Source organism: Ochlerotatus camptorhynchus, unplaced genomic scaffold, assembly GCF_037179485.1.
Source record: "Ochlerotatus camptorhynchus isolate MF236.1 unplaced genomic scaffold, CSIRO-AGI_Acam_v1.1 ptg000213l, whole genome shotgun sequence".
Classification (NCBI taxonomy): Eukaryota; Metazoa; Arthropoda; class Insecta; order Diptera; family Culicidae; genus Ochlerotatus; species Ochlerotatus camptorhynchus.
Genome location: NW_027040703.1, coordinates 3,937,889 through 3,951,528, shown reverse-complemented (window position 1 = coordinate 3,951,528; position 13,640 = coordinate 3,937,889). Strand labels below are relative to the sequence as shown.

Below are 13,640 nucleotides of genomic sequence, written 5' to 3'. Positions count from 1 at the left end.
ACTAAATGATAACTTTATGAACACTTGCAACTAAATTTCAGCACACAAATTAACAAATTTAAAGCCAACATGTGTTTAATTCGTTTAAGAAAAATACGCATAGTCATCAGTTTCCTCAATAGGAATCTTTGAGTTAAAACATGTTTACTCATTTTTGAGTAACTTCCCTTTTGGCTGGACTAAGTGATTTTCGACTCAAAAATGAGTAGCCTCGACCCAAAAATGAGTAGCGTGTAAGTAATACTCTGTTCAAAAGAGAAGTAGTACACTGTGCATAAACACCATCCTCTGATCGAATGAAACCTCAGACCATTCAAAACGAAACATCAAAATCGCTTTTTCGAATGATAGCTGTAACCGGATGACGATTGTTTTGAAAACAGATGATTTTTATCTCGACTACAGGATCAAAATTGTTACGAGAAGGGATAGGGCCTTCAGTTGAAATGCGTAATGCTCTCTACAGAATGATTGTCATCCCAAATTGAAATGCATATGGTATTGGTTCAGCCCCATAACGCAAATCATTCAAAACGATGATGTAAATAATTCTATCGAACGTCATTTGCTGATCTGAGCTGACAAACGAGGTGGAAGCATAGCCATCGCTATCAGAGCTGTTACGAACATAGCTAAAGCGTGAAAACCAATCGAAGAATTTGTGTCATTCTCTGCTTGATCGTCAAGCAGTATAGTTCGGCTATTGCTCGCTCTGACGAGTTGTTCGAAAAAGTTCGTGGTGAAGTGTTCGCGCTCTCTCTCTTTCGCGGTGTTTTTTGTGTGTGTGCGTGCCCCGATATGGGGAAGCATCGCTCGCGAAGCCCGGTGAAGGACAAGAACCCCGGTGAAGGAAGTTCGGGTGTACCTACATCCAACAGGTTTGCTGTTCTCCCCATGGATGGGAATATCCAACCAGCTGTGACGGAAAAACGCAGCAAGAAGAGGAAGAAGAATCGGGGCCAGTCCGATGGCACAATTGGTCGCGAGGATGCCTTTGCGACAAACGAAGATTTCGGTGACGCTGCCGAAATAGAAAATGCTGCTGAAAGGTGCACGGCAAGAGTGAAGCTACCTCCGCTGGTAGTGAAAAATGCCCATCTTAACGAGCTCATCGCGGATCTGGCGTCGCTGGGCGTCAAAGCCGAATTCAAGTTGGGCAGAGCCGGCACCAAGGTGGTGCTCCGTACGAAAACGGAGTATGACTTGGTCATCGCCCACCTGAGGACTTCCAAGGTGGAATTCTTCACCCATGACATTCCCGGTGAGAAACCATTCAAGGTCGTCATCAGGGGTCTACCGAACTTTGACCCGAAGTTGATCGAAGCGGAAATCAAGAACCGCTACAAGCTGGCCCCAACTGCCGTCTTCCGGATGACAAGGAGGGACGAGAACGTCAATAAATATCCGGATTGCCTTTTCCTGGTGCATTTCCAGAAGGGAACGGTGACGCTTAATGCGTTGAAGGCTATTCGCTCCATCAATTCCATCATTGTCCGATGGGAGCCATACCGTGGCGGCCGTCACGACGTCACCCAGTGTCAGCGTTGCCTGAATTTCGGGCACGGCACCCGAAACTGCTATATCAAGCCGCGCTGTGGCAAATGCGCCCAAAATCATGTCTCCTCCGAGTGCGTTGTCGACGAGTCGGACACGTGCAAATGCGCCAACTGTGGTGGAGCTCATCAAGGGTCCGACAAACAGTGCCCCAAACGCGAGGATTTCAAGCGGATCCGAAAGCAGGCGTCCACAAGAAGTCAACCAGGACGGAAGAAGGAAAACATTCCGGCATTCAGGGTGGAGGACTTCCCGCCTCTTCGTGATACGCAACACGGTCAAACAAATCCACGGGTGCAATCCGGCCCCCGTCAAGAAACGTCTGGTGCCTCAGCTGGACAAAGATCTCCATCCCCCCCTGGATTCTGGAGACAACCACCAGCACAAAACGCCAATCCTGATCTCTTTTCTGCGGATGAGCTGATGAAGATTTTCGTCGACATGACCGGTGCTCTTCGTCAGTGCCGCAGCAAGCCCGAACAGATCCAAGTGCTCGGTAAGTTTATTATTCAGTATGGTGTCTAAACCGATAACTGTCGTCACATGGAACGCATGCTCTGTAAGAGCAAAAAGACTCGAGCTTGCTGACTTTCTCCGCAAGCAAAGTATCGACGTGGGCCTCCTAACAGAGACCCACCTTAAATCCGGTGACAGTTTTTGGCTACCTGATCACCACATTATCCGGCTTGATCGTATCGACTCCAGGGGGGGTGGTGTTGCGATCATCATCAAGAAAGGAATAAAGTTCTACACGCTGCCGCATATCCGCACTTCTATCATCGAGGCCCTTAGTGTGGAGGTGGAATCATCAACCGGAAACGTCCGGTTCATCGCCGTATACTGCCCTCGTCAGTGTGCTGCCAGCAACGGACTAAGGATGAAATTCAAGAACGACCTCACCGCTATCACTCGCACGAGCTCACGATTCGTCATTGGGGGCGATCTAAATGCCCGCCACGAAGCATGGCGGAACTATCAGCGGAATCAGAATGGACGTCTGCTCTTCGACCACTCGCAGCATGGGCTGTATACAGTGCAATTTCCGGATGAACCGACATTCATCTCTCCGGCGGGAAACCCTTCCACGCTGGACTTCTTCCTGACGAACTTCGGGCTATCCAAGCCGGTGGCAATTAACGACTTAAGCTCCGATCACCAACCGGTGGTGGCTGAGGTCGGCATCAACATAGCTCCTGCTCCAATCCTACGAAAAGACTACCACCACGTAAACTGGGTCCAGTTTGGACGTGTGGTAGACCTGAACATCAACGAAAATCCGCCGCTTGACACCGTAGAGGACATCGACCGGGCTCTGGAAGGACTCCACCAGGCCATATCCGTGGCTGACGAGACATGCGTTCGACAAGTTCCTGTGAGGGGTAAGTTTGTTGCTATTGATTCCCACACCCAGTTACTGATTCGCTTGAGAAATGTGCGTAGACGCCAGTTTCAGAGGACTGGAGATCTGAGCAAAAAACATGAAATGGCCGATCTGAACAGGCAGATTGCTTCCAGAATGGACTCACTCCGAAATGAAAGTTTCGGGCGTGTTGTCCAGAATCTGGATGACCGCTCCCGTCCATTCTGGAAGGTAGCCAAGGTGCTGAAAACTCATCCCAAACCCATTCCTCCTCTCAGAGTCGGAAATGATGACAATCGGCTCATTACCCCACAAGAGAAAGCAAATGCGATTGGCAATCATATTGCTGCATCGCATTTGCTTGGCTCAACTATCCAAAGTCCGCTCGAAAATCAGGTGACGCAATGCGTACAAAACTTGGATGCCTCCGCTTGTGTCGTCCCTCCGGCAGAAAATATTACAGTGGAGCAGATTTGCTCAGCGCTGAAAAACACCAAGAACATGAAGGCTCCCGGGTTTGACGGTATATTCAACTTGGTATTGAAGAAGCAGAGCACGAAAGTGTACTCGCTTTTGACTGCTATCTTCAACAGATGCTTGGAACTGCACTACTTTCCAAGTATCTGGAAGATAGCAAAAATCATACCAATCCGCAAACCCGGTAAAGATCCATCACTACCTTCCAGCTATAGACCAATCAGCCTCCTTTCAGCGCTGAGCAAATTGTTCGAGAAACTAATTCTCAATCGTTTGCTCAAGTTTGTCGAGGAGAACAACATTCTCCTACCTGAACAGTTTGGGTTTAGGAAAGGGCATTCCACAAATCACCAGCTAGTTCGGGTGATGAATAACATTCGAAGTAACAAAGCTGTATCCAAGTCCACAGCCATGGCATTGCTAGACGTTGAAAAGGCGTTTGACAATGTTTGGCATGACGGACTTGTGTACAAGCTTTGTAACTTCAACTTTCCACCACATCTTGTAAAAATCACCCGTAACTACCTCCAGCAAAGGTCGTTTAAGGTATCGTTGAATGGTTGCAATTCAAACACCTTTTCCATTCCAGCAGGTGTTCCGCAAGGCAGCCTGTTGGGCCCTTTGCTATACAGCATCTACACTTCCGACATTCCTCCCTTGGGCAACGGTTGCGTGTTCTTCCTGTTCGCAGATGATACCGCTATAACCGTCAAGGGAAGGCGGCCTCGTGAAATAACAAACAAACTTCAACGATGCCTTGACGCCTTTGCTGATTATGCCAACACGTGGAAAATCAAAATCAATGCCTCCAAAACCCAATCAATAATGTTCCTCCATCGACAATCTCCCAAACTAAAACCGGCTCCGTCTTGTACTGTAATAATGGATGGCACAAGGGTTGAGTGGTCCACCGAAGTAACATATCTTGGTATGTTATTTGACGAAAAGCTCCTTTTCCGCTCGCACATAGATAGGGCAGTAGTTAAGTGTTCCAATCTAGTTAGGTGCTTGTATCCACTTATTTGCCGCAGATCTCGTCTCTCTAGGCTGAACAAACTGGCTGTCTACAAACAAATCATTGCGCCTGCGATCTTCTACGCAGCTCCGGTGTGGGAATCATGTGCACAAACTCACAGGAACAAAATACAGGTAGCGCAGAACAGGGTATTGAGGATGATCCTAGATCGTCCTTTCGATACCCGCATTTCCGACCTCCATCAAGAGGCTAACATCCCGAAAGTAGATTTTCAAATTAACGAAACTAGGAACAAATTTGTACAGAAATGCAATACATCAGAACATGCTTTGATAAGCAATTTGTATATAGTAGGTTAGGTGTATATAGTAGTTGTAGATTAGTTGTAGCTGTAAATAGTAGTTTTAAGTAGTCTCCTTTTTCCAATTCAAAACAAACCAATCCCACTAAGGTGGTCATACTTTAACAGGCCTGATAGGACTAGGAACAGTAAATAATAATTAAAAATTTCAAAATAACTAAAGTTGAAAAGACGCATCTGTGTCACTTGAAAATTCATACAAGTAAACCAAACAAATACAAGAAATATAGATCATTCAAAGTCAAAAAAAAAAAAGAAGAATTTGTGTATCCATAATAGCTATTCAGTATGGAAATTTATATAATCAAATTATAAATCTAATTAAAAGCTCTTGCATGTCACACTATTCTTAAATGTTTGCCCTCTGAGTTCCGTATGTTTTATAGCCAATTTTTAAACGAAAATCATCCTGTATTTGGATGACAATCATATGGATGTTCATCATCTGACGACGAATTCAACCATAGGAAAATCATCCGAAATTCGAATGCATATTGAGCCCTTTGAGCAATGCAATAATCATTCGAAGTATTGCGAATGTTTTGGTTCAGTGTTGGGGAAATGGATGTAATGTCAGCCTAAATGCCCCTAATTTGGGCCCATACATAAATTCAGCAATCGACTAAATTTTCAATAGCGACCAAAATACCCATTAGTACCGTCCCAATTACGTGTTCATCTAGATAAAATTGATAAATAGCAGGCCCACTCTTAGATCCATAAGCCAACATTAGAGCCATTTCCCCTTATATTGGAACACAATCAAGTTTTCGGCCTTGTATTCCAAGGAGATCCAAGGAGAATCCAGGGAATCTTTTTACATGACAGAACAATTTATTTGCAGCACAGCGTAGTGTTATATTTTTTTTTCTTTAAATCACAGTTTACCAAACTAATTAATACCAACATGCGGCAAGTCCCATCGGACACAGGAAATAAACACAAAACTCAAAACTGAACAGCTCCATTTGGCAAACCAGTCACGAATAGGATGATGGTTTTGTTTGGGTTTGTTTTTTTGATTCTCGTTTCTGTTTTTTCCGCTCGGTTAACTGTGTCCAAAGCCGTACCCAAATACACATGCATGGCAGCATTACGTGAAGCCAAGTGGTGACTGTGTTCAGTTAATTACGTATGTGTTTTTGGATAAATGATAAATCGTAGCTGGTGCGGTGCTTTAATCTTTGATAATTTCCCCATGGATTTAGACTGCAGTCGGTAAATTCTCTGGAAAAAAAATCAAAGGGATTTAGGATTATACAGCCATTCCATAGCAAAAAGCTATTGGTGGTTCTCAGTATTTCGTAAAAATTGGTAGTTTTGTTTCTTATCGTAAAATATTAGACCCGATTTTTTTTAAACTCATAACTTTTGAATCACTAGGTCGATTTCACAGATCAAAATATCAAATGAAAGGCAATTTAAAAAAATAGGATTTTGTATTGAAAAGCATTGATTATATTTGTTTTCTTTTATGGTTTTTATGGATTTTAGGCAGAGGGCGCAATATGTTTTTATAATTTTTCTTGAAAATTTAGGTGTAAAATTTGTGTAAAAAAAACAACATGTCTAAAATTCAGCGAAGTTTTTTTTTTGGTTAATGCGTTAAATTTTTTTTAAAGTTATCAAGTTTTGGATTTTCGCTCAATACTCCTATGAGACTAGACTACCATGCGATACATAGACGCATGGAGACACTTGAAAAGCGTAAATCTTTGATGATAGATCAATCTTTGTCAATTTTCTTTTTTGCTAAATGCGCGATTGCAAAAGCACTCATGTCGAGGTCGGCAAACACAGCAAGCGTTGAAAATCTTTGACTCCATTACATAGCCTTACGTCGAAAAAAGAATTTTAAAACTGAACTTCGCTTAACTACCCTGTCACCCAGGTCAGCAGTTTAAAATCAAGTGAAAATATTTATTTTTTAAGTCATGGCCGTCGATCATTGGAAATGTCTACAGCTTATATTTACATCACTGATTCGATTAATGGCGACAACGAGCAGCACCTATAGAGTTCAGTTGTAAACAAGCACGCATCGCTTTGTGTTGGTGCAGACAGGGTGCAGCTGAAAAATGCCGCACATGTACTTCGTCCAGCAAAACTAAAGTAGTTTCCCTCTCACGTCATCCATCCACATTTAGCAAAATTAAATAACAATTCAACACAGAAACCGTACGTGTCTAGAATCTTGAGGCCTGATTCGCAACAATAATAATAAGCACCGCATCCATCATCTTCCAATTACACAATCTGGAAACTTTACCAATTATCAATTACCATTGTTAGGTTGTTGTTGTTGTTGATACTGCTGCTGCAACTCGTAAAACCAATCCAATCAGATGGAGTGATGGAGGTGATTACGATGCATAAAAAATCGCTTGGTTCAGTTTTGGATAACAAAGCCTCGATGTCGTCTTCGTCGTCATCACCGCCATCTAGAGAAAGAGGTTACGCGGATGCAAACTTATGTGAGCGACGCCTTGCTCGGCGTGGATTACATGTCGAAGTGAAGGAACCCCAGAGGAACGATTATCCGGGCCAGGTGTCAAAATGTACGAGCCCAAATGGCGAAACTAAAGGAAAATCATCGAACAAGTTCAACGGACGGACCCGGTGGAAACCGGCTAGAGGTGATAGCTACTGTCTACTTGGCCTACCGGTTTGCAGGTTTACCAGGTAGGCACATGCAAGCGGCGAAACCTTTCTATCGGTAATTTCCCGTCGATCCAAAGTGCAGCGCAGCGCCGGCATTAACAACAAAGGCCTCCACTTGGATTTCAAGCAATTCACGCTTCAAGGTTGGTACCAACTCGTCGGCAAGAGCTGCACACCGATAAGTTGAAAAGCTGGCTTATATTGCTGGATGACGATCATAATCATTTCGATACGATGCATTTTAAATCAATACAATCGTTTGCAAATCACAAACAAACTTGTGAATGGATTGGATATCATCATGGTACTCCCTCTTCATGTTTGTTTGTGCTGACTGACTGTTCAAGTCTTCACTTCGCTTAGCCAAGTCATCCACTCTAAACTAATACGCATCGGACCCAGACGACCGCGACGGGGAGAAAAGACTTCACTGCTGCTGTTGGCTTCTTTGTAGAAGGCATTGAACCTATCAACATCATCATCATCATCATCGCAAAGCAGCAACGTCGTGAATTGATTATCTTATTTTGCTATAAGCAGCTCCACAACCCGCCGACCATCGCCACCCGCTGCCTAATTGAATTTGCAGTGATGCGGTTGGTGGGAATAAGAAATTGGAAACCAAGGTTTGACTGGGCTGTGTGGGTTTGTGATTAAATCCAGAACGGACGCCACTCGCGAGTGTTTATTTTGATGAGCTTTCTGAGCTGCTACAGTTTTGGCTTTTCGGAAACAGTTCTTAGAATTATACCTTTCCAATTACTCTGAACCGATGTAATCTCTTGAATCGTTGGAAAACATTGTTAAAATAGGTACCTTTTTTTGTGTTCATGGCCATATAAACGCTGGAGTTTCCATGAAGCGGAGAGTAGGCTGTGCGTGTGATCGAACCTGACGTTTGTTTTTTCCGTGCATTTTTTTTAATCTATAATCGGTTGCTGATCTAGCCAAAACCAAGCCCAAGAGACAATTTCTAGTTCCTTATTCTAGGTCCCTATTATTTGCCGCTGAGAAGCTATTCCGAAGCCAAATAGAACCTCCACGAGTCGTCCCATCATTAGTTCCATCATTCGTTGAGTTGCAGCGTTGAACCTGACTATTGGCCACGAAAAGGTTTGCCAGAGCACATCAAAAATTGACTACATACATCCGAACATTTTGTTTTTCTCAAATGGATGGAACACATTCGGCGCAACTACCATAAACTGGACTAGTTCATGTTGAACTTCGTCAAGCTTCGTCTACAATTTGGACTTCTACATCAACACATGTCAAGCAGCCTTCAGGTTCAATGGGCTAAACTTGGTGAGTTCGTTCCATTTTGTAATTTTTTATTTTTTTCAAACCAGTAACGTTGGGAGATCACCTTTTTATGGTACGTTACTGGTGTAAGATCTACCACCGAACCCTAGTCGTGATACAGGGTGTCGACTCAACGAAGAAAACAAAATTCGCTGATATTCCCTGATTTGCCAGTAATTTTCAAAAAAAAAATCCAGGTGCAGTACCTACCCGGTTTTGGCAACACAACCCAATCAGCTATAACTTTCCTCAGAATATATTAGTGCTTCATGTACATTTTTTTCAAAAATACCACACGTGAAGAGCGGTCCAGTACAATTTCAAATTAAATAAAGCATTCCATACATTTGATAGATTGCAAAAAAGACAGAAATTTCATGTTGCCAAAACGGAAAGGATCCGCATTCTACCCAAGGGGCATAAATTCATCCAAATCTCCAAATCATCTTCAAGGTGACCAGCAAATCTCGATTAGCAATTTTCCCGTTTTTCTCCCGGAATTTTGGAAATTAGCGCGGTTTTGGTATTTTATTTAAGCACAAAACTGAAAGCGATGAAGCCGAAGGTTTAATGGGTAACAGCAGCACCTTTGCTGGATCTTGAATTTGGATCTGCGACAGGTTCGAAGTCTTCACAATTTGTGTACGAAAATTTCGTTCAAAACTTTACATGCTTTCATTTGATTGTTCTCAAGCCTTTCCTTTAAATTAATTTGCTTTCACAGAGATCTCTCCAGAATTCGTTCTCTGGAATTCTCTCTGGAAATCCCTTGAAATTGTTTATATAATAGTACAGAAATTCTCTGTAGAACACTCTAACAAATTCTGAAAAGTCATCCTTGCTTCGAATTTTAATCTCTTTCTAAGAATTCACTGGAGTTACAATTTTTAAAAATTTGCATGAAATTCTCCGTAGAATTCACCTCAGACCAACAACTGAGCAGGGCATATTAGCTTTTGTGAGCAAAACTTGTAATCCCCCTTCCCTGCCAACACCATCTGGCAGGGAAAATTCTCCCGCCGAGAACTGTCTTCAAATTTTGCTCAGAATTATCTTGGAATGCTCCTCTAAATTCTTCTGAACATGCATGGAATCCTCATTAACATTCTCTAGAAATTCCTTCCTAAATGCGCTTGGAATATACTCGGACTATCCTTATAGATCTTCGCATAATTATGTTGGAATTGTACCCTCAAAATTCGCGTTCCTTGGTATTTTTCAATATCCCTGGAATCCTCTTCACTCTTGGGAGATCTAAAGGGTGTCCACGATGAAATTGCCACACACAAAATTGATTCGCAAAATTCGAGTTTTCATCCGATTGCCATCAAATTTTCAGAGATTGAGAAATAACTATTAAACTTCATTTTACCATTTTACTCGTATTTTATTTACAGTCCATACGCAAATGCCCGCACCTTGGCCTTAACCCCGGCCATAAGATTCTGCACAACCTGTGAATCAACCGTTTTTTGCATGTAAACCCATACTTTCTTTAGTTCCTCGACTGTCTTCACTACCTTAGGTCGTTTAAGAAGGTGCTGCTTCATAATCGCCCAGTACTTCTCGATGGGGCGGAGCTCCGGAGTGTTGGGAGGGTTGAACATTTTCGGCACGAAATTGACCTTATTGTCCGCATACCACTTCAGCACGTCCTTGGAGTAGTGGCATGAGGCCAAATCCGGCCAGAAGATTGTTGGGACGTTGTGGGCCTTCAGGAGAGGAAGCAGCCGCTTCTGGAGGCACTCTTTTATGTACACCTGTCCGTTCATCGTGTCCTGGGTCACGAAAGGTGCACTCCGCTTCCCGCACGTACAGATGGCTTGCCAAACCAGGAATTTCTTCGCAAATTTGGACATCTTCTGAGTGCGGACATGCTCCGGAACGCTGAACTTATCCTTGGCCGTGAAAAACAGGTTGCCGGGGATCTGTTTGAAGTCGGCCTTCACATATGTTTCGTCGTCCATGATGCAGCATTCAACTTTCGTCAGCATGTTGAGGTACAACTTCCTGGCACGGGTTTTGGCGGACTTGTTCTGCTTCTCGTCGCGATTAGGGGCCTTTTGTACCTTGAACGTTCGAAGCCCAGCCTTAGTTTTTGCCTTCTGGACAAAACTTCGGCTTAGGTGCAGCTTCTTAGCCACATCCCTAACGGAGACGATAAATGAAAATGTATGCTCGTATACTATTTAACTGTGTAAATGAAGATATGGCTACTGCGTTGAATATTATGCACAAATGAAAACTGGCTATTTGTTTTCCAGTATTTATTCAACGGCATGATCTCGGCATAGATGAAGCATATTATGCACACTTTAAAAGTTAAAATTATCTAGTAAAAGATACTGTGCTGACAAAACCGTTAGAGTAGAATTTTATAGCTTTCATGTTCAAGGCACATTAGCCATTTCCTTATTTATGGACAAACCTAATCTGGGAAAATCTTAAATCAAAACCGTGCGAAATCCGCGCTAACGATCGATTTCTTATCCATTCAAATTGAACGATATCAAAACTGCATTTTAAAGAATTTATAAATTTATGCACAAATGGCTAGGATGTCACGAGTTACGATTTATTCAGAAAAGTTGAATTTTCAGTTGAATTTTTCGAAAATGTATCAAAGTTAATTGATCCTTAAACGTCTGTAAAGAGTCATCCTGGAGTTCCTAAATATATCTGAGGTGATCCCTGAGTCCTTTTGATATTCCCTAAGCTACAATAATGTTACCCGTGTTTCGCAAAATTTCGCTAAGTAGCTGTGAAATCCATTGATCTTTGAAATTCAGGATTTTTGACCTCAAATTTGCAAGACTTCTCTGGAGATCACCAAACTTCTCTGAGGTTCTTTGAACTACTGATAGGTTCAGCGGATTTCGAAGATCTTAAAAGTGCCTAAGAGTGTGAACTTCAAACTTTGAAGCGGTTCATACAGCTTTGAAGAGGTTCAGAGAGCTTCAGAGATGTCGAACGAGTTAGTAACATTTTAACTTGCTAACACTGCTAATTTTATAAATAATAGTCCCGCAAATTCAAATCGCAACCAAATTCGTTCTTTTCTGGCACAGTTGTTGGGGATCAAAATACATCGAAAGAGCAGTGGGGAGGAGCAAGGGGTTGTGATGAGCCATACAAACTTGACCCACCCTAGTGTGCACATTCTGCATGTGCGCACTTATGTATAAGCACCGACTCATAACAAATGTACGCTGCACGTCTCTCTTCCGTTTTGAACGTGCAAACATACAGAATTGAGTTTACCCGTCTGTGCTTTGTGCGGTTCTCTGTCCCTGGATATGACACCTGACACCCTCATAATATATAAAGATGTTCTTTAAATTCTTCAGCTACATAGCCTATCATAAAATCAATACCTCAGCTGGAAATGAATTACATCACATATTATACGTGTATCTTCTTCGTACCTGGTATGGGTCAGCATCCCGGTCGAGTTCCATTCGGCATTCTCAATGTCAGAGGATGTTTTTCCATTCGATATCGACATTCTTGCAGCGTAATCCCCTCTCGGATGATGTGCTGCCCAGAGTGTTGTGTTGATTTTCGTTGATGATTTTCGCTTTTCGCACCGAAATTAATTTTCCTGTTCTGCCAGCCGTTCCGAGATTCGATCCCGTCAACCCACACCGAAGCCGCTAGATTCAGCTCAACAACCAAACAAAAATCCTAATTTTATACTTTCGTTACACATTGACATAAACGCACATTAACGCGATGCCGCCGTCAAACTATTTTTAATCGTGGCATTAAACAACTCGTGAATGAACATATTTTTTGCATTGAATCAATCTACGAGCAGCAGCATCGAACGCATCATCGCACACGCTGTCTGACAGAAACGATGATTGCGATCGGCCCCAATTGACCCGTGATGACACACCGACCAAGATCACCGCTAGACTATGTAAACCAGGTCACACACACACATAGCACAGCCGCGTAGGGAACCTTTCCGTCTTCAGCATTTACGAATCGGTTTCATTCATTCTCATTGAATCCACTATCGGCGAAAAATTACTAATTCAACACGCGTCACCACCACTGCCCGGTGCATGTGTTTACTTTCTCGGCTGCTATTTGGCGCTATTGTTGATGACATACATATGTGCACAATTTCGATCTCGTTACATAAAACATATTATCATCGACTCGACACACATATCTTTCTTCCTGTTTTATGGTTTTTCATCAGCCACCATATGTGCACACTGCGATGCAAACCCACTCACAATGAGAGGACCGAGATGCGTTCTTTCTTCACTTTTCACATTCACTCGAAGAACCTTGGCTTCTGGCTTCTGGCTTGTCGATGCTTCCGCAAGTTTTCGCACACTCTGTGTGTTTGTCTTTACTCTTGCGGACGCCAGGAAGAGCGATGCCAAATGATGATCGAACAACGGTTGGAATCTGAGAACGAAAACCAGATGAGATACGGAAAGTGTATTAGTAAAAAGGGTCGGTTTATTTTCATTTCAATCGTGTGTCAAACTGTCTAGGATCAGAAATTGAAATAAGTAAGTAATGTAACCATGTTACATTCGATATGTATCAATGGAGACGCAGGGTAATCTAGTCGTATTGGGGTAATGAGCGACATTTCTAAACGTGATAATTTCAAAAAATCGTAACTTAAAAACGAAGAAAACTATAACGTTGATTTTTTGATATATTGTGAAGAAAAGCCTCAATTTTCAAAGAAAAATATAAAAACGTTTTACGCCCATTGTCTACAAACCATGAAAACCATAAAAAACAAATACAATCAAGGTTCTTTTATACAAATTTCCAACTTTTTATATTTTTTCCGAAAAGAACTTTTAATAACCTTTCATTTGATATTTTGATCATTTAAATCGGGCCAGTAGTTCAAAAGTTATGATTTTGAAAAAAAAATAGAAAAAATCGATTTTTTAGACCACCCTAACATGGAA

General features: G+C 42.4%; 1 protein-coding gene across 1 annotated transcript in view; it reads right to left on the bottom strand.

The window, feature by feature from the left end:
• The window catches only part of LOC135703427 (uncharacterized), a 75,793-nt gene extending 63,442 nt beyond the window's left edge, over window positions 1-12,351 (bottom strand). The window contains exon 1 of the mRNA XM_065224658.1: window positions 12,117-12,351. Within this exon, the coding sequence (XP_065080730.1) occupies window positions 12,117-12,196 (80 nt within the window). The 5' untranslated portion in view covers window positions 12,197-12,351. The remainder of the gene's footprint in view (window positions 1-12,116) is intronic.
• Between the last annotated feature and the right edge of the window lie 1,289 nt (window positions 12,352-13,640).